This window comes from Nerophis ophidion, linkage group LG14 (assembly GCF_033978795.1).
Source record: "Nerophis ophidion isolate RoL-2023_Sa linkage group LG14, RoL_Noph_v1.0, whole genome shotgun sequence".
NCBI classification, from domain to species: domain Eukaryota; kingdom Metazoa; phylum Chordata; class Actinopteri; order Syngnathiformes; family Syngnathidae; genus Nerophis; species Nerophis ophidion.
In genome coordinates this window covers 4632737-4659525 of record NC_084624.1, presented here as the reverse complement: position 1 = coordinate 4659525, position 26789 = coordinate 4632737, and the positions used below count along the sequence as shown (strand labels likewise).

Below are 26789 nucleotides of genomic sequence, written 5' to 3'. Positions count from 1 at the left end.
CTAAAATGTGTTTTTTTTTTTTTTAAATATATTAGTACTACAGATGTCCGATAATATCGAACTGCCGATATTATCGGCCGATAAATGCTTTAAAATGTAATATCGGAAATTATCGGTATCAGTTTCAAAAGGTAAAATTTATGACTTTTTAAAACGCCGCTGTACGAGTGGGAGACTCTCGAATTTCAGTGCCCCTCCCGAAAATCTCCCGGGGCAACCGTTCTCCCGAATATCTCCCGATTTCCATCCAGACAACAATATTGGGGGCATGCCTTAAAACAGGGGTAGGGAACCTATGGTTTTAGAGCCAGATGTGGCTCTTTTGATGACTGCATCTGGCTCTCTGATAAACATTAGCTGACATTGCTTAACACGATAAGTAAAGAATAATTCCGCTGGTAATCACGATGTCAAAAATAACATTCAAAATATACAACATTCTCATCCGTTTTCTACCGCACCTGTTCAAGCAATAACAATAATATTAAAAAAGAATTAGAGACTTATTATCCTCTGAAAATGTTGGTTTTACTTAAAAAAATGCACGCATTTAGTTGTATTATTACTTCGGTACTCTTGTCTTGTTCTGTATATTGTACAGTATTATGTATTTCTATAGTGTTTTTTATATTGTACAGGATTGCTTGTTATTTTTAATAGATAGTAGTCGGTTTATTTCAATTGTTAGTTTTTCCTTTATTACCTCTTGTGTTATTTATTTTACCCCATATTTGTTCCCACAACCGCACCTTAAATTGGAGTCTTTAATCTCATTATATGCAAATATAATGACAAAGTCTATTCTATTGTATTTTATTCTATTCTATTCAGTGTTAAAAAATATGATGTGGCTCTCATGAAAATGCATTTTAAAATATTTGGCTTTCATGGCTCTCTCAGCCAAAAAGGTTCCCGACCCCTGGCTTAAAGGCATTCATTGCCTTTGCGTGCTGGCCCAGTCACATAATATCTACGGCTTTTCACACACACAAGTGAATGCAAGGCATACTTGGTCGACGGCCATACAGGTCACACTGAGGGTGACCGTATAAACAACTTAAACACTGTTACAAATATGCGCCACACCAAACAATAATGACAAACACATTTGAAATTGTGATAATGTTCCCCTTTAAATGTATTGTTCTTGATTCTTCCCCTTGCATACTCTTTTGGGAAGATAACTGTGGAGGTCCAAATAAAAACTGGACGCTGTACACGGCTCTTGCCCCATGTGCCAACGCAGAACGGGGCCCACCCGAGATTGTGATCTAATATCCGGAGACAGGGCACACGTTCATGAGAGCAGATTCAATCCACGGCTCAATCGGCAAGAAAATGAAAGCTCGAGAAAACATCTATACGTTTGATGACTTTGTAGATCTTTGTAAGACAGCAGCAAGATAGATTGAGTTTCCTTTGTTTTCTCAAAATCAGCTAGAAGTGAGTTACTAGGCTTTGCCTTTGGACGGGAGATTCGCACCTTTACCCACATCTGCTCTGAACTGCCGTATGGTCTTGTGCTGCTCAGCTTTGCCAAAGTGGCTGTGAGTAGTGACAGATCTCCATGGGACAGGAAATTAAACTAATATTGTGATAGGCAAACACAGGAAGTGACAAGGTGGTGCAGATGATCAAAGGCAGGAAATCAGAAGGCCAAGAGGTCGTCCCGCTCGGACGGCCTGCTCTGTTTAAAAAAGACGGCCAGAGATCCAAAGTAAACAAGAAGAAGAAGAAGAAGAAGTGGAGCATACATCTGGAACTCCTCGGCTCCAACAAGACTGATTCTCGAAGTGGGAACCTTTGGGCACCTCACGAATTGATTGCAATTACGATTCAGAGGCTACGATTTGATTAAAAATTCCATCCATCCATCCATTTTCTACCGCTTAATCCCTTTTGGGGTCGCAGGGGGCGCTGGCGCCTATCTCAGCTACAATCGGGCGGGAGGCAGGGTACACCCTGGACAAGTCGCCACCTCATCGCAGGGCCAACACAGATAGACAGACTACATTCACACTCACATTCACACAATTGATTATTATAATTATTATTAGAGATGTCCAATACTGTTTTTTTTGCCAATATTCCGATATTGTCCAACTCATAATTACCGATACAGATATATACAGTCGTGGAATTAACACATTATTATGCCTCATTTTGTTGTGATGCCCCGCTGGATGCATTAAACAATGTAACAAGGTTTTCCAAAATAAATCAACTCAACTTATGGAAAAAAAATTCCAACATGGCACTGCCATATTTATTATTGAAGTCACAAAGTGCATTATTTTTTTAACATGCCTCAAAACAGAGCTTGGAATATGGGACATGCTCTCCCTGAGAGAGCATGAGGAGGTTGAGGTGGGCGGAGTTGAGGTGGGGGAAGGTAGGAGTTAGCTGTAAGAGTTAGTGCTGCAAGGGCTTCTGGGTATTTGTTGTGTTTATGTTGTGTTACGGTGCGGATGTTCTCCCGAAATGTGTTTGTCATTCTCGTTTGGTGTGGGTTCACAGTGTGGCGCATATTTGTAACAGTGTTCAAGTTGTTTATACGGCCACCCTCAGTGTGACCTGTTGACCAAGTACGCCTTGCATTCACTTGTGTGTGTGAAAAGCCGTAGATATTATGTGACTTGGCCGACACACAAAGGCAGTGCCTTTAAGGTTTATTGGCGCTCTGTACTTCTCTCTACGTCCGTGTATACTGGGGCGTTTTAAAAAGTCCTACATTTTACTTTTTGAAACCGATACCAATAATTTTGAAACTGATACCGATAATTTCTGATGTTACATTTTAAAGCTTAATATCTGTGTTGGCCCTGCGATGAGGTGGCGACTTGTCCAGGGTGTACACTGCCTTCCGCCTGATTGTAGCTGAGATAGGCACCAGCGCCCCCCGCGACCCCAAAGGGAATAAGCGGTAGAAATGGATGGAATATCGGCAGTCCGATATTATCGGACATCTCTAATTATTATATTCCAACCATCTGTCCATCCATTTCCTACCACTTATTTGTTCCCTTATTTGTTCACGGGGAATGCTGGAGCCTATCCCAGCTGCATTCGGGCGGAAGGCGGGGTACACCCTGGACAAGTTGCCACATTCTCGCACGGCCAACATTGTATATTATTATTATATTGTATTTTATTTTGTTAATACATTGTATATTAGTCAATCCATTTTCTACCGCTTGTCCCCCTATGGGGTCGCTGTAGCCTATCCCAAAAGTATTTGACGGGTCACTGGGGGTGGGACTTAGCCACTATTCATTCATAAGTCATTGACAATTTATTTTGTTATTATCTGTTACCACAATGTGAATGATTGAAACAATATAAAGTTTCTCTAGGAGGACAATCCCACTATTTATATTAAACATGTTTTTCTGATGAGAGTATTTGGCGAGTGCCGCTTTGTCCTACTAATTTTGGCAGTCCTTGAACTCACCAGAGTCTGTTTACATGTACAACTTTCTTGTTTTACGCCACTCTTTCTTTGTCTCATTTTGTCCACCAAACTATTTATGCTGTGTGTGAATGCACAAATGTGAGCTTTGTTGATGTTTTGACTTGTGTGGAGTGCTAATCAGGCATGGTCAGTGCATGACTTCAAGCTAATCGATGCTAACATGCTATTTTGGATAGCTTTATGTACATATTAGATCATTATTCCTCACTTGTATGTATATTTGAGCTCATTTAATTTCCTATGTCCTCTGTCTATTTAATTTATATCTGCATTTCTAATGACATATTATCTAAATGTAATATTGCCTCCATTTTAGCTTGCATAGATTGTTATAAATCCATTCAAAGAAGACAGCCCACCATTTTCTTTAAAGGGGAACATTATCACAATTTCAAAAGGGTTAAAAACAATAAAAATCAGTTGCCAGTGTCTTGTTTTATTTTTCAAAGTTTTTTTCAAAGTTTTACACCTCCCGGAATATCCCTAAAAAAAGCTTTAAAATTCTTGATTTTCGCTATTTGCGATGCGACTGTCCATTTCCCTGTGACGTCATACAGTGCTGCCAATACAAACAACATGGCGGTTACCACAGCAAGATATAGCGACATTAGCTCGGATTCAGACTCGGATTTCAGCGGCTTAAGCGATTCAACAGATTACGCATGTATTGAAACAGATGGTCGGAGAATGGAGGCAGATAGCGAAAACGAAATTGAAGAAGAAATTGAAACTATTGAGCGAATAGCTATTGACGCTGTTTGGCCATAGCATGGGTGTACCTAATGTAGTGGCCCATAGCATGGCTGCCTTATTAGCATCGCCGGTAAAATGTGCGGACCAAACGATCAAGACTTTCGCATCTTGTGACACTGGAGCAACTTAAATCCGTCGATTGGTAAGTGTTTGTTTTGCATTAAATGTGGGTATCTAGTTTCAAATGTACATACAGCTAGCGTAAATAGCATGTTAGCATCGATTAGCGTAGCATGTTAGCATCGATTAGCTGGCAGTCATGCTGCGACCAAATATGTCTGATTAGCACATAAGTCAACAACATCCACAAAACTCACCTTTGTGATTTCGTTGACTTTATCGTTGCAAATGCATCTGCAGGTTATCCATACATCTCTGTGCCATGTCTGTCTTAGCATCGGCGGTCAAATGTGGAGACACTCTGGTACATTCAACGGGGGTCTGGCGGCAGATTTCTTGCCAGTGTTGCAACTTGAATCCCTCCCGGTTAGTGTTGTTACACCCTCCGACAACACACCGACGAGGCATGATGTCTCCAAGGTTCCAAAAAATAGTCAAAAAAACGGAAAATAACAGAGCTGAGACCCGGTGTTTGTAATGTGTTGAAAATGAAAATGGCGGGTGTGTTACCTCGGTGACGTCACGTTCTGACGTCATCGCTAAAAGACCGATAAACAGAAAGGCGTTTAATTTGCCAAAATTCACCCATTTAGAGTTCGGAAATCGGTTAAAAAAATACATGGTCTTTTTTCTGCACCATCAAGGTATATATTGACGCTTACGTAGGTCTGCTGATAATGTTCCCCTTTTGAAGGGTGAATTTGGCGATTTAAACGCCTTTCAATTGATAGCCTGTCGAGCAAAGACCTTTCACCCGTGACGTCAAAACATGAAGCAATGCGTCATTTTCTCAATCTTATTACACACACCAAGTCAAATCAGCTCTGTTATTTTCCGTTTTTTCGACTGTTTTCCCGTACCTTGGAGACATCATGCCTCGTCGGTGTGTTGTTGGAGGATGTAACAACACCAACAGAGACAGATTCAAGTTGCAACAGTGGCCAAAAGATGCGAAAGTCCCTCGTTTGTCCCGCACACTTTACTGACGACAGCTATGCCACGACAGAGATGGCAAGAATGTGTGGATATCCTGCGACACTCAAAGCAGATGCATTTCCAACGATAAAGTCAACGAAATCTGCAATACTGGAAAATAGACCACCACTGAATCTGCCGGAGCTATTCGGGGACGACGGCAGTCTCTTCCCGCAGACGAGAAAGGTAAACCCCCTGGATATGATTTATGCTACTTCTTTTTCTGTCTCATTTTGTCCACCAAACTTATAAAGTTGTGCATGAATGCACAAAGGTGAGTTTTGTTGATGTTATTGACCTATGTGGAGTGTGCTAATCAGACATATTTGGTCACGGCATGACTGCAAGCTAATCGATGCCAAAATGCTATTTAGGCTAGCTGTATGTACATATTGCATCATTATGTCTCATAAACCCGCTCGACATTCATTGCTTTCGTCCTCTCCAAGGTTCTCATAGTCATCATTGTCACCGACGTCCCACTGGGTGTGAGTTTTCCTTGCCCTTATGTGGGCCTACCGAGGATGTCGTAGTGGTTTGTGTTGTGGTTTGTGCAGCCCTTTGAGACACTAATGATTTAGGGCTATATAAGTAAACATTGATTGATTGATTTGTAGCTATATTTTCATCCAGCCTTTCCCTCCACCCACATTTAATGCCAAACAAACCCATACTAATCGTTGGTTAGAAGGCAATCGCCGAATCCTGTGCCGCCGTCTGTCGTGATATGGCTCAATACCTTCAGTTTCTTCTTCAATTTCGTTTTCGCTACCTGCCTCCATACTCCAACCATCCGTTTCAATTAGGGGTGTAACGGTACACAAAAATTTCGGTTCGGTACGTACCTCGGTTTAGAGGTCACGGTTCGGTTCATTTTCGGTACAGTAAGAAAACAACAAAATATAAATTTTTGGGTTATTTATTTACCAAATTTGTAAACAATGGCTTTATGCTTTTAACATTGGGTACACTATAATAATTCTGCCCACGTTAATCCACATTAAACTGCCTCAAGTTGTTGCTTTGATGAAATAAAATGACACAACTTTTCTTCTACATATAAAAAGTGCAACATTAAAGAGTTTCAAGTCAACTCATCATGCTTAATTTATTACAGCATTTTGGAAGTCTGTAGTTGACTTTTATTATGTAAATGTTATATTTGTATCAACATGTGATAGCAGGGACCCTGCCATTCAAAACTAGGCTGCTACATTACTAATGATTCATGTAACTATAACTGAAAAAAATAGTACAAAAGCAATAGGAGAGATTATTCATCCCTGAAGACCATGGAGTTCAATGAAATAACAGACAGACAGGGCTTTGCTGCCCCTAACACACACGCACAGCAAAATGAGCTAACGTTACGCTAGCTTTTAGATAGCTGGATAGATAGTACTTTAGACAGATAGACCAATAAAGTACTATCTATCTATCGATCTAAAAGCTAACTAGCCTTCACCTCAAGCCAGAACTGTGAGTGGGCTGAGCTGCAGTTTAAGTTTCTAGAAAGTCAACGTATCATAGTGATGTTTGGAAAGTAGTTAACTTGGAAGTGTTTTTTTTATAATTTGTGGAGTGTACGATGTCCGCTGCTAAACACATATCTGCTCGACGCTGAAGCATTGACAACATGCGTTCTGAATACGCACTGCTGATTGGCTTTGAATGTAACCAATCAGATGGTTGTGTTGGCGGGACAATGCTGGGTGCTCACTGCTCAGACAGAAGCAGAAAGCAGAGCAGCTCGAGAAGACTTTCAAACTCGTTCGGTATGCCCCGTACCGAAACGGTTCAATACAAATACACGGTTCAATACAAATACACGTACCGTTACACCCCTAGTTTCAATACATGCGGAATCTGTTGAATCGCTTACGGCGCTGAAATCCAAGTCTGAATCCGAGCTAATATCGCTATACCTTTCTGTGCTATCCGCCATGTTTACGCTGTGACGTCACAGGATAATGGACGGGTGGATATAACGACGGTTAAAATCTTGCACTTTGAAGCCGTTTTTCGGAATATTGCGTGATGGGTAAAATTTTGAGAAAAACTTTGAAAAATAAAATAAGCCACTGGGAACTGATTTTTATTGGTTTTAACCCTTCAGAAGTTGTGATAATCTTCCCCTTTAACTTGGACCATTGGCCATTCTGAGTCAGTAATATATAAACCAGGGGTGCCCACACTTTTTCTGCAGGCGAGCTACTTTTCAATTGAAGTGAAGTGAAGTGAATTATATTTATATAGCGCTTTTCTCAAGTGACTCAAAGCGCTTTACATAGTGACACCCAATATCTAAGTTACATTTAAACCAGTGTGGGTGGCACTGGGAGCAGGTGGGTAAAGTGTCTTGCCCAAGGACACAACGGCAGTAACTAGGATGGCACAAGCGGGAATCGAACCTGCAACCCTCAAGTTGCTGGCACGGCCACTCTACCAACCGAGCTATGCCGCCCCATTGACCAACTCGAGGGGATCTACCTCATTTATATATATCATTTATATTTATTTATTTATGAAAGAGACATTTTTGTAAACAAGTTAAATGTGTTTAATGATAATACAAGCATGTATAACACATATAGATGTCTTTCTTTCACAAAGACAAGAATATAAGTTGGTGTATTACCTGATTCTGATGACTTGCATTGATTGGAATCAGACAGTAATGATGATAACGCCCACATTTTCAAATGGAGGAGAAAAAAAGTTGTCCTTTCTGTACAATACCACATGAAAGTGGTTGGTTTTTGGCATCTAATTCATCCAGCTTCCATACACTTTACAAGAAAAACATTGGCGGCAAATTCCGTAGCTTGCTTGATTGACATTCACGGCACCCGAGGGTCTTGTGAGATGACGCTGGCTGCTGCCAGTTCATTATTATGAAAAAATGACAGAGAGGAAGGCGAGAAACACTTTTTATTTCAACAGACTTTCGCGCCGTCCCTTCCGTCAAAACTCTAAAGGCCGACTGCACATTTCCTATCTTCACAATAAAAGCCCTGCTTCATGCTGCCTGCGCTAACAAAATAAGAGTCTCGGAAAGCTGGCGTGCACAAGTGATGTGCACGCCAGCTTTCTGAGGGATCGCTTGTGCACGCCAGTTTTCCGAGACTCTGTATTTAGTTAGCGCAGGCAGCATGAAGCAGGGCTTTTATTGTGAAGATAGGAAATGTGCAGTCGGCCTTTAGAGTTTTGACGGAAGGTACGGCGCGAGAGTCTGTTGAAATAAAAAGTGTTTCTCGCCTTCCTCTCGGTCATATTTTCATAATAATGATCTTGCAGCAGCCAGCGTCATCTCATGAATGTCATTTAAGTGACGTCTTTGTGAAGATTGATGATCACTCATTTTTAGGTCTATTTTTTTAAAAGCCTGGCTGGAGATCGACTGACACACCCCCCGCGGTCGACTGGTAGCTCGCGATCGACGTAATGGGCACCCCTGATCTAAACGTTATCTCACCATCTGAGAAGCCTCTGTTTTACTAATGTTTTCCAATGTTGTAAAAATGGGTCGAATAAATATTGTATTTCAACATTTCTGTCAACGAAGATTCGTGTCAGTCTGCAACACAGTCATTTTGATAGTAGGCTAATATAGACACTGCCTTGATTTTGACACTTATATACGGCTTTTAATTTTTTGCGGCTCCATACAGATATTTAGGGCCCGCATGGCCCATTGCAATGGCCAAAGGACCTATTGTTTTTCGTGCGTTTTATTATTCTTTATTATTATTATTATTCCGCCGCCTCTTTGAACTGTAATTTGACCCCCTGACCATGCTTCAAAACTCACCAAATTTCACACACTAATCAGAACTGGCGAAAATTGCCATGTAATAAAAAAACCAAACCCCAAAACTCAAAAATGCGCTCTAGCGCCCCCTAGGAAAAAAGAAAAACAGATTGCTTGTAACTTCCGTTAGGAATGTCATAGAGACATGAAACAAAAACCTTTATGTAGGTCTGACTTAGACCTAGATTTCATAATTGTACCTTCAAGGGCAAAAATCTACAGAAATTTTTCAAAAACCCCTTCGAAGCAAAATTTACCTAAAAAAATGCAATTTTTGCCTCTTTGCGCTGTAATTTGACCCCTTTAAAATGCTTCAAAACTCACCAAACTTGCCACACACCTCAGGACTGGCAAAAATTGCAATCTAGTAAAAAAAAAAAAAAAAACCCAAAACTCAAAATTGCGCTCTAACGCAATTTTTGAATAAAACACAGAAAAATCTGCTCCTAGGAAGAGAACTCAAACAAAACTGCCTGAAACTCAAACAAAACTGCCTGTAACTTCCGGTAGGAATGTCGGAGGGACATGAAACAAAAACTTCTATGTAGGTCTCACTTGGACTGATATTTTAATATTTGACATCCTTCAGCAAAAATCAACAGGAAGTTGGCAATTACCCCTTCAAAACAAAAGTTTTGTAAAAACCCGTCACCTTTCTTCAAAAGTTATCTCCTCTGAGCGCCTTTGTCGTTTCGGCTTCAAACTCGCACAGGAGAGAGTTTGAACCCCTTCTGATTAAAAGTATTAGACAGAGTTTTGATTACTGCTACGGTTTTGATTTTATGACCCTTCAAAGATCAACTGCGCTGATGCTGCTGCACTGCTGTTGTCTCAAGATGGCTACTACCACTGGATAAAAGTATTGGGACACTTAGGACTAACACTAGGCAAAAGTATTGGGACACTTATGGCTAACAGTAGACAATGACAATGTAAAATGGAATTAAATCTTTTTTGTCCACAAAATTCTACACACAACACCCTATAATAATAGTAGCTATTATCCATGCTTCTATCGCTTATCCGGGTTTGGGTCGCGGGGGCAGCAGCCAAAGGCGGGCCCGACCAACGCTGCTTGCAGCTTTAATTTTTTTTGTATTTTTGGTCCAATAAGGCTCTTTCAACATTTTGGGTTGCCGACCCCTGTGTTATACAAATAAATAAACCGAACTGGAATAGAATGTCTTACCAAAGGGGGCGACACTGATGTTTATTTCATGAGGTCATAAAAAGGCATGAAAAGTCCAGCTGGTTGGCGTGCGCCACTCACCTACGCAGTCGCAGCACTCCTCCCACAGGTTGCCCAAACACAACATGCACTCCTTGCAGCACGAGCAGTTGCCATCGGTGGGACGACACTGGCACAGCTCCTGCACAGCACACAAACACAGAGCAGTATGAACACCTTTGATATCATGCTGTACTTTGCATCATACTGAGACCTGATTCTAACTAAGATACAAAAAAGTGGGTGAAACTTCCAGAAGACTCGAGTTCAGCACCCTCCTCCTCCTCCTCCCTCTTGCTTGCTTTCTTTCTTTCCTGAGGCGGAACAGAGAGCGCATTCCTCCGAGTCAAGGTCACCGCCATGAGGGAGGCGGAGGGGGGGACTAGTGAGGGGGGAAAAAACACCTGGGGAACAGAACATGGCTGCACTTTCCCCTCCTTTGCTCCGTTTTTCATCTGCACAAATCTGTAGAAGCTATCTACATGCCCCTAAAGCTGACCAACACGCCGGACTGTAGTCAGCTGGAAGCGTGTCTTAATGAAATTAAACAATGGATGTCCGCTAATTTTTTGCAACTCAACGCCAAAAAAACGGAAATGCTGATTATCGGTCCTGCAAGACACCGACCTCCATTTAATAATACAACTTTAACATTTGACAACCAAATAATAAAACAAGGTGACTCGGTAAAAAATCTGGGTATTATCTTCCACCCAACTCTCTCCTTTGAGTCACACATTAAAAGCGTTACTAAAACGGCCTTCTTTCATCTCCGTAATATCGCTAAAATTCGCTCCATTTTGTCCACTAGCGACGCTGAGATCATTATCCATGCGTTTGTTACGTCTCGTCTCGATTACTGTAACGTATTATTTTCGGGTCTCCCCATGTCTAACATTAAAAGATTACAGTTGGTACAAAATGCGGCTGCTAGACTTTTGACAAGAACAACAAAGTTTGATCACATTACGCCTGTACTGTATATACCTTTATATACATATATACATACATATATACCTATACTGTATATACCTTTATATACATATATACATACATATATACCTATACTGTATATACCTTTATATACATATATACATACATATATACCTATACTGTATATACCTTTATATACATATATACATACATATATACCTGTACTGTATATACCTTTATATACATATATACATACATATATACCTATACTGTATATACCTTTATATACATATATACATACATATATACCTATACTGTATATACCTTTATATACATACATATATACCTATACTGTATATACCTTTATATACATACATATATACCTGTACTGTATATACCTTTTATATACATATATACATACATATATACCTATTCTGTATGTACCTTTATATACATATATACATACATATATACCTATACTGTATATACCTTTATATACATATATACATACATATATACCTATACTGTATATACCTTTATATACATATATACATACATATATACCTATACTGTATATACCTTTATATACATACATATATACCTGTACTGTATATACCTTTTATATACATATATACATACATATATACCTATTCTGTATATACCTTTATATACATATATACATACATATATACCTATACTGTATATACCTTTATATACATATATACATACATATATACCTATACTGGCTCACCTACACTGGCTTCCTGTGCACTTAAGATGTGACTTTAATGTTTTACTACTTACGTATAAAATACTACACGGTCTAGCTCCATCCTATCTTGCCGATTGTATTGTACCATATGTCCCGGCAAGAAATCTGCCTTCAAAAGACTCCGGCTTATTAGTGATACCTAGAGCCCAAAAAAAGTCTGCGGGCTATAGAGCGTTTTCCGTTCGGACTCCAGTACTCTGGAATGCCCTCCCGGTAACAGTTTGAGATGCTACCTCAGTAGAAGCATTTAAGTCTCACCTTAAAACTCATCTGTATACTCTAGCCTTTAAATAGACCTCCTTTTTAGACCAGTTGATCTGCCGCTTCTTTTCTTTTTTCTCCTATGTCCCCCCCTCCCTTGTGGAGGGGGTCCGGTCCGATGACCATGGATGAAGTACTGGCTGTCCAGAGTCGAGACCCAGGCTGGACCGTTCGCCTGTGTATCGGTTGGGGACATCTCTACGCTGCTGGTCCGCCTCCGCTTGAGATGGTTTCCTGTGGACGGGACTCTCGCTGCTGTCTTGGATCAGCTTTGAACTGAACTCTCGCGGCTGTGTTGGAGCCACTATGGATTGAACTTTCACAGTATCATGTTAGACCAGCTCGACATCCTAGAGAGGGGCGGGGGGTTGCCCACATCTGAGGTCCTCTCCAAGGTTTCTCATAGTCAGCATTGTCACTGGCGTCCCACTGGATGTGAATTCTCCCTGCCCACTGGGTGTGAGTTTTCCTTGCCCTTTTGTGGGTTCTTCCGAGGATGTTGTAGTCGTAATGATTTGTGCAGTCCTTTGAGACATTTGTGATTTGAGGCTATATAAATAAACATTGATTGATTGATGATTGATCTCCCCGACTCATAAACAAGCAACGGTGACACACACGTTTCACCTCATCGCCATCGTCTCAAATGGCAAAAGCAGGCATCGCTATTATCACCAGCAGCTACAAACAGCATGGTGCGGGGAACCTAGTGACCTCCTCAGCTCTCGTTTGTCATATTCGGAAAGTCGTACTCAGCAATCAAAACAAAAAAGGTGCATAGAAGAAAAGGCAAGCATCACCTGAGCCATTAGAGCTGACCTTCTCAAACAATCGACTAAACATTACCCTTTTGCTTGTTGGTGAGAAAAATTAATATAGCAAAGCCCAAACAAATAAAGTGTACTTTTGTGCATGATTTTGTGGGCGTGTGGAGATGTTGACATCCAGAGTAAGCACTCTTCATTCTCTAGCAGGTGACTTTTCTTTTGTAGCAACATCTGATGCACTCGGCTTTATTTTGTCAAGGTGTTAAGTTGAACAAGACGGACAAAAGCACAGCGGGTGAAGTCACAAAACAGGAGTGTCATGATCCGGAATTGACATCAAATACGAGTCAGGTACCAGCAAAAAAAAAAAAAAAATCGGATAATGTCCTCCAATGATGACACAAAGTTGGTCTTTTCTTAGAATAGAATAGAATAGAGTTTTATTGTCATCATTGCAGTGAACAGGTTCAAAGAACAACGAAATTGGAGCAGTTCCCCTAAGGTGCATACACAATTTGGTAATATAAATAGTAAAACAGATAGAAAAAAAGATATGTATCTATATATATATGTACATATGTATATATATCCACACACATGCATATATATACATATACAGATCTTCTATTTTAGTCAAGTCATTTACAAAAGGTAAACATTAGGGCTGCGAATCTTTGGGTGTCCCACGATTTGATTCAATATCGATTCTTGGGGTCGCAATTCGATTATAAATCGATTTTTTCTATTCAACGGGATTCTCGATTCAAAAACGATATTTTTCCGATTCAAAACGATTCATTCAATACATAGATTTCAGCAGGATCTACCCCAGTCTGCTGACATGCTAGCAGAGTAGATTTTTTTTAAAAGTTTTTATAATTGTAAAGGACAATGTTTTATCAACTGATTGCAATAATGTAAATTTGTTTTAACTATTAAAGGAACCAAAAATATGACTTATTTTATCTTTGTGAAAACATTGGACACAGTGTGTTGTCAAGCTTATGAGATGCCATGCAAGTGTAAGCCACTTGTTCTTTTTTATTATTTTTATAAATGTCCAATGATAATGTCAATGAGGGATTATAACTAATATTGATACTGTTGTTGATAATATTCATTTTTGTTTTATTACTTTTGGTTTGTTCTGTGTGGTGTTTGTGTCTCCTCTCAATTGCTCTGTTTATTGCAGTTCTGAGTGTTGCTGGCTCAGGTTTGCTTTTGGAATTGGATTGCATTGTTATGGTATTGCTGAGTAGTGTTTTGTTGGATTGATTAAAAAAAAAAAATTCTAAAAATAGATTTTTTAAAAATAAGAATCGATTCTGAATCGCACAATGTGAGAATCGCGATTCAAATTCGAATCGATTTTTTCCCACACCCTTAGTAAACATGGAGCTAAAGTAGGCCTGGGCGATATGGCCTTTTATTAATATCTCGATATTTTTAGGCCATGTCACGATACACGATATATAGCTCGATATTTTGCCTCAGCCTTGAATTAACACTTGATGTAGGGCTGTGCGATATAGAAAATGACTATATGGTGATATTCGAGTATAAGCTCTCTTTTAGCTGCTGGCATTACACTACATTCTCTTCCCACTCTTTCTTGTCTCTCCTTCTCACAGACAGCAAGTGCACCTTCTTACATACGTCACATACGTATACGCCCTCGCAGAGCAGAGAGGTAGCGGCATGGGTAACGTTAGCTGTGGTGCGAGTGGTAATACGAGAGAAAGAAGGTGCCAATCTGGTAACAAATGAAGGAAGAATTAATTCCCAAGAAAAACAACAGGGGGTCCATCGTCTGGCGGTGGTTTGGCTTCAAGTGGGAATATGTCGAACAGACAACCATAATTTGTCAAGTGTGGTGCTAGAGCGTTGCTACAAAAGAAAAGTCACCTGCTAGAGAATGAAGAGTGCTTACTCTGCATGTCAACATCTCCACACGCCCACAAAATCATGCACAAAAGTGCACTTTATTTGTTTTAAACTATTGTAGTGGCATTCTGTACAAAAATTGCAGTTTAATTTTGTGTTGTTTTGATATGTCATCTTAGTGACATCATGCACAAAAGTGCACTAATAGCTTGTTTTAAAATGTCTCTGACAATCTTGCACTTTCTGTTTTGGAAATGACATGAATGTTTGTGCCACTGCTTAATAACTGTTTAATAAATACAGTTTTGGTCAATTGACTTAGTTGTGATTTCCTTCCTTGGCGTGAAAGTTTAGAAGTAGCATATATTAATGCAGTATGAAGAAGAATGTTTTAATGTAGACACATAGAATCATCATCATTTTCAATCAATCAATCGTTTACTTATATAGCCCTAAATCACTAGTGTCTCAAAGGGCTGCACAAATCACTACGACATCCTCGGTAGGCCCACATAAGGGCAAGGAAAACTCACACCCAGTGGGACGTCTGTGATAATGATGACTATGAGAACCTTGGAGAGGACGAAAGCAATGGATGTCGAGCGGGTCTAACATGATACTGTGAAAGTTCAATCCATAATGGATCTAACACAGCCGCGAGAGTCCACTCCAAAGCGGATCCAACACAGAAGCGAGAGTCCCGCTCACAGCGGAGCCAGCAGGAAACCATCCCAAGCGGAGGCGGATCAGCAGCGCAGAGATGTCCCCAGCCGATACACAGGCAAGCAGTACATGGCCACCGGATCGGACCGGACCCCCTCCACAAGGGAGAGTGGGACATAGGAGAAAAAAGAAAAACGGCAGATCAACTGGTCTAAAAAGGGAGTCTATTTGAAGGCTAGAGTATACAAGTGAGTTTTAAGGTGAGACTTAAATGCTTCTACTGAGGTGGCATCTCAAACTGTTACCGGGAGGGCATTCTGGGAAGACTATGTCTCCCGGCTGGCCTTGGAACGCCTCGGGATCCCCTGGGAAGAGCTGGACAAAGTGGCTGGGGAGAGGAAAGTCTGGGCTTTCCTACTTGGGCTGCTGCCCCCGCGACCCGACCTCGGACAAGCGGAAGAAGATAGCAGGAGTATTGAAAAATCAACATTTAGGGCTTCAATTTTGAAATTCCGCCTCAGATTACTTCCCAGGTGACATCCTGAGGTTGTATAGTTGTTAGAATGGAGCTGAAATGTACGCAATATGATTCTGAAACTTGTCCACAAAGCTGAACCTCCAAGGTTTTACCATAATGCTTGGAAAAGATGCAACACAGATTTAAAAATGGCCTGGCTTGACAGGGTTTTTCCAAAGTGGACGCTGCCCGGCTTGGACTGCAATGAGCTCTAGGAGGAGATGACACACGCTCACAAGCACCACCCTCGCCTCGGTTGGTGTCGGCCGGGTCGCTTGTTGCCCCGGCCGATGATTCATCGGGCAAAAAAAAAAAAAAAGCCACCTGTAAGCGACGAGCCAGCGAACAAATGGAGGGAGTGGGGGTGCACGGAGAAGAAAAGCGCAGATGTTTTGGGTTGTGTAGAAATTGAATCCAGAGGGAAAAGACATTGGTGGTTTAGAAGGCAGAAACTGTGCCAAAAACCTGCTGGAGAACATTTGGACTTGGCCGTTTAGAAACAAATCATTTAGCTTCAGCAAGCCTTTTAAACCCTAGCTTAGCAAGGATGAAGACATCACAATTAAAACAAAAAGCAGGTTTGACCTTTTAACACGAGAAACTAGGGCTGGGCGATATATTTGTCTCTGTCCGATATAGAAAATGACTATATCGTGATATTCCAGTATATGTTCTCACGCACTTGCTTTTAGCTGCGGGCATTACACTACATGCTCCTTTCACTCTTTCTTGTCTCTTCTTTTTACAGACAGCAAGTGCACCTTCTTACATACGTCACATACGTATACACCCTCGCCGAGCAGAGCGGTAGCGGCATGGGTAACGTTAGCTGTGGTGCGAGTGGTAATACGAGAAAAAGAAGGTGCCAATCTGGTAACAAATGAAGGAAGAATTAATTCCCAGGAAAAACAGCAGGGGGTCCATCGTCTGGCGGTGATTTGGCTTCAAGAGGGAATATGTCGAACATCCCTCCATCCATCCATTTTCTACCGCTTATTCCCTTTTTTTAGGGGTCGCGGGGGGCGCTGGCGCCTATCTCAGCTATAATCGGGCGGAAGGCGGGTACACCCTGGACAAGTCGCCACCTCATCGCAGGACCAACACAGATAGACAGACAACATTCACACACTAGGGACCGTTTAGTGTTGCCAATCAACCTATCCCCAGGTGCATGTCTTTGGAGGTGGGAGGAGCCTATCCCCAGGTGCATGTCTTTGGAGGTGGGAGGAGCCTATCCCCAGGTGCATGTCTTTGGAGGTGGGAGGGGCCTATCCCCAGGTGCATGTCTTTGGAGGTGGGAGGGGCCTATCCCCAGGTGCATGTCTTTGGAGGTGGGAGGGGCCTATCCCCAGGCGCATGTCTTTGGAGGTGGGAGGGGCCTATCCCCAGGTGCATGTCTTTGGAGGTGGGAGGGGCCTATCCCCAGGTGCATGTCTTTGGAGGTGGGAGGGGCCTATCCCCAGGTGCATGTCTTTGGAGGTGGGAGGGGCCTATCCCCAGGCGCATGTCTTTGGAGGTGGGAGGGGCCTATCCCCAGGTGCATGTCTTTGGAGGTGGGAGGGGCCTATCCCCAGGTGCATGTCTTTGAAGGTGGGAGGGGCCCATCCCCAGGCGCATGTCTTTGGAGGTGGGAGGAAGCCAGAGTTCCCGGAAGGAACTCACGCAGTCACGGGGAGAACATGCAAACTCCACACAGAAAGATCCCGAGCCCGGGATTGAACCCAGGACAACTCAGGACTTTCGTATTGAGAGGCAGACACACTAACCCCTCTGCCACCATGATAAGTGAAGTGAATTATATTTATATAGCGCTTTTCTCTAGTGACTCAAAGCGCTTTACATAGTGAAACCCAATATCTAAGTTACATTTAAACCAGTGTGGGTGGCACCGGGAGCAGGTGGGTAAAGTGTCTTGCCCAAGGACACAACGGCAGTGACTAGAATGGCGGAAGCGGGAATCGAACCTGCAACCCTCAAGTTGCTGGCACGGCCACTCTACCAACCGAGCTATGCCGCCCCCATGACACCTGAGCTAACACAGGTGTAGCGGGTAAAGTTAAATGATGAATTGATGGTCATGTTGGGAACATTCAACACACACACACACACACACAGCAGCAGCAGGAGGTTAATCCGACTAAATGCAACTTGACAGGTGGCATAAAGCCAAGCAAACACCTCATGTTCTCCACCACGTTAGAAGCTACCATTCTCCCATCATGCACTGGCATCCACACACACACACACACACACACACACACACACACACACACACACACACACACGCACACACACACACACACACACACACACACGTTATCATTTGGAATGGGGACCAAGTTTTTGATCCCCATTCCACAACCTTTCTACAGGTTGTGGAGGCATAAAATAATGAGGTAAAATGTCCACTGCTCAGTTAGCTCAGACACGTCTTTAAATCTCTGGATTGATGAAGTAATGTTCTGATCATTCTTACTGAGTTAATATGGTTCATGGGGACCAAATTTGAATAATTTTCCAAAATTCACACAAATTTGCACATGACTACTGACCATCTTAAAAAGAAAAAAGTTCAAATGAAATATGACATGATCCTCTGAATACAGCACTACAGCTGTCCTCTTATAGGACGTTTCACCAGGAAACATGTTTTATAGGCCAAAACTTAAAAATCACTTAGGTATCTTCAGAATGGATCTGACTGTCATTTAAAAAGGTTTCCCTGTAGGGGACCTTTTTTTTTTTTGTCCCCATACTGTCAGAAGTCCCCTAAAGGGGACTGTGTAAACCAGGGGTGCCCACACTTTTTCTGCAGGCGAGCTACTTTTCAATTGACCAACTCGAGGGGATCTACCTCATTTATATATATCATTTATATTTATTTATTTATGAAAGAGACATTTTTGTAAACAAGTTAAATGTGTTTAATGATAATACAAGCATGTGTAACACATATAGATGTCTTTCTTTCACAAAGACAAGAATATAAGTTGGTGTATTACCTGATTCTGATGACTTGCATTGATTGGAATCAGACAGTAATGATGATAACGCCCACATTTTCAAATGGAGGAGAAAAAAAGTTGTCCTTTCTGTACAATACCACATGAAAGTGGTTGGTTTTTGGCATCTAATTCATCCAGCTTCCATACACTTTACAAGAAAAACATTGGCGGAAAATTCCGTAGCTTGCTTGATTGACATTCACGGCACCCGAGGGTCTTGTGAGATGACGCTGGCTGCTGCTAGTTCATTATTATGAAAAAATGACAGAGAGGAAGGCGAGAAACACTTTTTATTTCAACAGACTTTCGCGCCGTCCCTTCCGTCAAAACTCTAAAGGCCGACTGCACATTTCCTATCTTCACAATAAAAGCCCTGCTTCATGCTGCCTGCGCTAACAAAATAAGAGTCTGAGGGATCGCTTGTGCACGCCAGTTTTCCGAGACTCTGTATTTAGTTAGCGCAGGCAGCATGAAGCAGGGCTTTTATTGTGAAGATAGGAAATGTGCAGTAGGCCTTTAGAGTTTTGACGGAAGGTACGGCGCGAGAGTCTGTTGAAATAAAAAGTGTTTCTCGCCTTCCTCTCGGTCATATTTTCATAATAATGATCTTGCAGCAGCCAGCGTCATCTCACAAGACCCTCCGGTACCGTGAATGTCATTTAAGTGACGTCTTGGTGAAGATTGATGAGCACTCATTTTTAGGTCTATTTTTTTTTAAAAGCCTGGCTGGAGATCGACTGACACACCCCCCGCGGTCGACTGGTAGCTCGCGATCAACGTAATGGGCACCCCTGATGTAAACAGAGCCATGTCCCCATTAAGTCAGCATTGCCAGAACACACACACACACACACACACACACACACACACACACAGGAAGTGATGCCTCAACATGAAACCGGCCAGTGTTAATTCAAAACATGGTCATCCACAGGCTCACCAGAACATTCCGGTCTTTTTTACCGGGTCATGGCTGGCAGATGTTTTGCTATTAGCGGCTGAATATTTGTTTTTAGCACAAAGGTCATCCGACTATTTTGGATGAAAGCAGAAATCCAAACAACAGTAGTAGTGGAAAACGCCTCTGATGGTTTGCAATAGGGATGTCCGATAATATCGGTCGATAAATGCTTTAAAATATAATATCGGAAATTATCGGTTTCAAAATGATCGGTATCGGACTCAAAAAGAAAAATGTATGACTTTTTAAAGTGCCGTTGTGTGCACTTCCTTTGCGTGCCGGCCCAGTCACATAATATCTACCGCTTTCCACACACACACAAGTGAATGCAAGGCATACTTGGTCAACAGCCATACAGGTCACACTGAGGGTGGCCGTATAAACAACTTCAACACTGTTACAAATATGCGCCACACTGTGAACCCACACCAAGTAACTATTTAGTGGCGGTATAGCTCGGTTGGTAGAGCGGCCGTGCCAGCAACTTGAGCGTTGCAGGTGCGATTCCCGCTTCCGCCATCCTAGTCACTGCCGTTGTGTCCTTGGGCAAGACACTTTACCCACCTGCTCCCAGTGCCACCCACACTGGTTTAAATGTAACTTAGATATTGGGTTTCACTATGTAAAGCGCTTTGAGTCACTAGAGAAAAAGCGCTATATAAATATAATTCACTTCACCTAACAAGAATGACAAACACATTTTGGGAGAACATCCGCACCGAAACACAACATAAACACAACAAATACCCAGAAACCCTTGCAGCTCTAACTCTTCCGGGACACTACAATATACACCCCCCCGCTTCCCCCTACACCACCCACCTCAACCTCCTCATGCTTTCTCAGGGAGAGCATGTCCCATATTACAAGCTGCTGTTTTGAGGCATGTTAAAAAAAAAAATGCACTTTGTGACTTCAATAATAAATATGGCAGTGCCGTGTTGGCATTTTTTTCCCATAACTTGAGTTGATTTATTTTGGAAAACTTTGTTACATTGTTTAATGCATCCAGTGGGGCATCACAACAAAATTAGGCATAATAATGTGTTCATTCCACAACTGTGTATATTGGCATCAGTTGATATCGGAATCGGTAATTAAGAGTTGGATAATATCGGCAAAAAAGCCATTATCGGACATCTCTACGTACAACCCTAATATACATATACATATACATTAGGGGTGAAACGGTACAAAAAAATTTCGGTTCGGTACGTACCTCGGTTTAGAGGTCACGGTTCGGTTCATTTTCGATACAGTAAGAAAACAACAAAATATACATTTTTTGTTTTTTTCATTTAACAAATTTGTAAACAATGGCTTTATGCTTTTAACATTGGGAACACTATAATAATTCTGCCCACGTTAATCCACATTAAACTGCCTCAAGTTGTTGCTTTGATTAAATAAAATGACAAAACCTTTCTTCTACATATAAAAAGTGCAACATTAAACAGTTTCAAGTCAACTCATCAGGCTTAATTTATTACAGCATTTGGGAAGCCTGTAGTTGCCTTTTATTATGTAAATGTTATATTTGTATCAACATGTGATAGCAGGGACCCTGCCATTCAAAACTAGGCTGCTACATTACTAATGATTAATAGAACTATAGCTGAAAAAAATAGTACAAAAGCAACAGGAGAGACTATTCATCCCTGAACACCATGGAGTTCAATGAAATAACAGACAGACAGGGCTTTGCTGCCCCTAACTCACACCGATTTCCGAACTCTAAATGGGTGAATTTTGGCAAATTAAACGCCTTTCTGTTTATCGGTCTTGTAGCGATGACGTCAGAACGTGACGTCACCGAGGTAACACACCCGCCATTTTCATTTTCACATTACGAACACCGGGTCTCAGCTCTGTTATTTTCCGTTTTTTGGCTATTTTTTGGAACGTTGGAGACATCATGCCTCGTCGGTGTGTTGTCGGAGGGTGTAACAACACTAACAGGGAGGGATTCAAGTTGCACCACTGGCAAGAAATCTGCCGCCAGACCCCCATTGAATGTACCAGAGTGTCTTCACATTTGACCGGCGATGCTAAGACAGACATGGCACAGAGATGTATGGATAACCTGCAGATGCATTTGCAACCATTAAGTCAACGAAATCACAAAGGTGAGTTTTGTTGATGTTGTTGACTTATGTGCTAATCAGACATATTTGGTCACGGCATGACTGCCAGCTAATCGATGCTAACATGCTACGCTAATCGATGCTAACATGCTATTTACGCTAGCTGTATGTACATTTGAAACTAGATACCCACATTTAATGCAAAACAAACACTTACCAATCAACGGATTTAAGTTGCTCCAGTGTCTCAAGATGCGAAAGTCCTGATCGTTTGGTCCGCACATTTTACCGGCAATGTGTAATCTGTTGAATCGCTTAAACCGCTGAAATCTGAGTCTGAATCCGAGCTAATGTCGCTATATCTTGCTGTGGTAACCGCCATGTTGTTTGTATTGGCAGCCCTGTATGACGTCACAGGGAAATGGATAGTGGTTTCGAAGATAGCGAAAATCAAGCACTTTAAAGCTTTATTTAGGGATATTCTGGGACCGGTAAAATTTGGAAAAAAACTTCAAAAAATAAAACAAGCCACCGGGAACTGATTTTTATTGTTTTTAACCCTTTTGAAATTGTGATAATGTTCCCCTTTAAGTTTCTAGAAAGTCAACGGGCTCGTAGTGATGTTTAGAAAGTAGTTGACTTGGAAGTGTTTTTTTTATAATTTGGGGAGTGTACGATGTCCGCTGCTCCCTTGCTAAACTCATATCTGCTCGACTGAAGCAGTGACTCCATGCGCTCTGAAGACGCCCTGCTGATTGGCTTTGTATGTAACCAATCAGATGGTTGTGTGGACGGGACAATGCTGGGTGCTCACTGCTCAGACAGAAGCAGAAAGCAGAGCAGCTTGTGAAGACTTTCAAACTCGTTCGGCACCCCCGTACCGAAACGGTTCAATACAAATACACGTACCGTTACACCCCTAATATACATACATTAAACAAGTCCATCCATCCATTTTCTACTGCTTGTCCCTTTTTGGGGTGACTGGAGCCTATCTCAACTGCATTCGGGGGGCAGGCGGGGTACACCCGGGACAAGTCACCACCTCATCGTAGCATTAAACAAGTCCGTTTTGCATAATAAGGCCCCTCTAACAGAGTTTCAGTCAGGCGTCCATCTAGAGCAGGGGTGCCCATTACGTCGATCGCGAGCTACCAGTCGACCGCGGGGGGTGTGTCAGTCGATCTCCAGCCAGGCTTTAAAAAAAAATAGACCTAAAAATGAGTGATCATCAATCTTCACCAAGACGTCACTTAAATGACATTCACGGTACCGGAGGGTCTTGTGAGATGACGCTGGCTGCTGCAAGATCATTATTATGAAAATATGACCGAGAGGAAGGCGAGAAACACTTTTTATTTCAACAGACTCTCGCGCCGTCCCTTCCGTCAAAACTCTAAAGGCCGACTGCACATTTCCTATCTTCACAATAAAAGCCCTGCTTCATGCTGCCTGCGCTAACTAAATACAGAGTCTCGGAAAACTGGCGTGCACAAGCGATCCCTCAGAAAGCTGGCGTGCACATCACTTGTGCACGCCAGCTTTCTGAAACTCTTATTTTGTTAGCGCAGGCAGCATGAAGCAGGGCTTTTATTGTGAAGATAGGAAACGTGCAGTCGGCCTTTAGAGTTTTGACGGAAGGGACGGCGCGAAAGTCTGTTGAAATAAAAAGTGTTTCTCGCCTTCCTCTCTGTCATTTTTTCATAATAATGAACTGGCAGCAGCCAGCGTCATCTCACAAGACCCTCGGGTGCCGTGAATGTCAATCAAGCAAGCTACGGAATTTGCCGCCAATGTTTTTCTTGTAAAGTGTATGGAAGCTGGATGAATTAGATGCCAAAAACCAACCACTTTCATGTGGTATTGTACAGAAATGACAACTTTTTTTCTCCTCCATTTGAAAATGTGGGCGTTATCATCATTACTGTCTGATTCCAATCAATGCAAGTCATCAGAATCAGGTAATACACCAACTTATATTCTTGTCTTTGTGAAAGAAAGACATCTATATGTGTTACACATGCTTGTATTATCATTAAACACATTTAACTTGTTTACAAAAATGTCTCTTTCATAAATAAATAAATATAAATGATATATATAAATGAGGTAGATCCCCTCGAGTTGGTCAATTGAAAAGTAGCTCGCCTGCAGAAAAAGTGTGGGCACCCCTGATCTGGAATGTTGCGGCCTTACCTGGATAAGACACTTGCTGACGTCGCTGGCGCAGAGCGCTTTGTTGCAGGCCGAGGTCCCGGGCAGCGCTGAGAGGAAGAAGAGGACTGCGAGGGCGGCGGGGAGGATCAGCTGACCAGGCCTCATCCTGACAGCTCACCAGCACGGCACTAGAACACCTGCAACATCGAAACCGACGTTAATTTGCAGAATAGGCCAAATCATTAAAAGCTAAATATATTTAAATGTCCTTCCTTCGCTCCTCTGAATAACTCGGCGAGTATGTAAGTACTTCTGGATGAGGAAGGGCGGACAGGTAGAGAAAAATCTACCTGAATTTGTTTGTGGAAAGTTTCTACAAATAAACAAATATATGGGAGACACTGACAAGCACGTGAACACAAATGTGCTTCATGGAGTTGCACCAGTTTAGTGAAGTGTGAAGTGAAGTGAATTATATTTATATAGCGCTTTTCTCTAGTGACTCAAAGCGCTTTACATTGTGAAACCCAATATCTAAGTTACATTTAAACCAGTGTGGGTGGCACTGGGAGCAGGTGGGTAAAGTGTCTTGCCCAAGGACACAGCGGCAGTGACTAGGACGGCGGAGCGGGAATCGAACCTGCAACCCTCAAGTAGCTGGCACGGCCGCTCTACCAACCGAGCTAAGTCATCCCTTTGAGACACTAGTGATTTAGGGCTATATAAGTAAACATTGATTGATTGATTGATCCCTATTTGCAAAATTCAACATATTTCATTCAAAATCATTTAAATCAAGGGAACATTTAATTTTGTTTTATATATTTATATTTAGTTTTGCGTTTTGTAATCCAACCACAACTTAGATTACTTGGAAGAAAAAAGGTACTATCTGGCAACAGATCCAGGCATATTCAAGAGGTAGAAGTCAAAAACTCTTACAAAATAAAAATAAAAAGTTGGTAAATATATCTCAGTCAAGGTGTGTTTTTTACCTTACTGTACACCTTCCCTTCCTCTAAAAATTACTTTTTTTATGAAGCAAGCACCAGATATGATATCGAAAAAGTAAACTTCAATTTCAACACATCAGTGACAATGACAGAGGTTTTGCTTTTTTCTGTGAAAAAAAAACAACAAAATGACAGTGAGTGAATGTTTAGGGGCTGCAAACAGGATCTTGAATTTTAGACTCTTAAAGACTGGGGGGGCTGGAGAATTGATTACAACCCCTGGCAAAAATGATGAAATCAACAGTCTTGGATGAAGTTCATTCAGTTGTTGAATTTTGTAGAAAAAAGAAGATAACAGACATGACACAAAACTATAGTCATTGCAAATGGCAACTTTCTGGCTTTAAGAAACACTCAAAGCAGGATGATGTCCCGCGTTGCGGTGCACTTCCAGGATGCACGACGACCAGTCAGCAGGATTGCAGGTAAGACTTGTTTTTAATATAATAAAACACAAGAACACTGACACAAAAATGGAAAAATAAAGCGCGTGGCTACGCACGGGAAGCTAATGCTAAACTTAGCTGGAGACAAAGAGTACAAAAAAATATAACGTGCTAAGGCGGAACTTAGCACATGGAAAGACACGGAACAGAATACGTAACGTGACTTTGTTGCATAAAGCAAACAATGGACCGAGGACCAACTAAGGAATCGGGTGGGCTCAAATACACAAATAATAATCAGAAACAGGTGTGTGACGGGAGCCCGTGAGGAGGAGCACAATACGTTACCATGGTGACTAAAACAAACGAGGAAGTGCTGAAAACACAAGGATCGGCCGAGTCCAGAAACAAACATGATGAAAAACGTATCAAAAGGCAAAACCATAAACGATCCGAGTCGCAGATCGTGACAGATGATACGTTACGGCTGGGCGATACGGTCTTTTTATTGATATCTCGATATTTTTAGGCCATGATATATATCTCCATATTTTGCCTTGGCCTTGAATGAACACTTGATGCATATAATCACAGCAGTATGATGATTCTATGTGCCAACATTCAAACATTCTTCTTCATACTGCATTAATATATGCTACTTTTAAACTTTCATGCAGAGAGGGACTAAGTCAATCACAACTAAGTCAATTGACCAAAAGTGTATTTATTAAATACTCTTCATTCTCTCGCGGGTGACTTTTTAAATGGAAGAACAAATTAATAGTGTTGCTACCTTTTTGTAGTAACACTTCTGCAGCATACTTTGCATATTGCTGTTGTCTGCAGAATATCTTCCCGCTTGAAGCCAAACCACCGTCAGATGATGGATCCCCAGCTCTTTATTTTGGGCATTCATTGTTCTTCCTCCATTTGTGATAAGTTTCGCACCATCTTTCTCTTGTATTGTCACAAGCTCCGCTCGCTCGACCTGCCTCAGCTAACGTTAGCCATGCTGCTACCTCTCTGC

At 41.7% G+C, this 26789-nt stretch overlaps 1 protein-coding gene across 1 annotated transcript in view; it reads right to left on the bottom strand.

The window, feature by feature from the left end:
- twsg1a (twisted gastrulation BMP signaling modulator 1a) overlaps nucleotides 1-26789 on the bottom strand; it is a 36006-nt gene that overhangs the window by 6412 nt on the left and 2805 nt on the right. Inside the window, exons 2-3 of the mRNA XM_061919684.1 lie at nucleotides 24403-24560; nucleotides 10402-10501 (exon numbers count right to left, since the gene is read on the bottom strand). Coding sequence (XP_061775668.1) covers nucleotides 10402-10501; nucleotides 24403-24528 — 226 coding nt within the window. The 5' untranslated portion in view covers nucleotides 24529-24560. The remainder of the gene's footprint in view (nucleotides 1-10401; nucleotides 10502-24402; nucleotides 24561-26789) is intronic.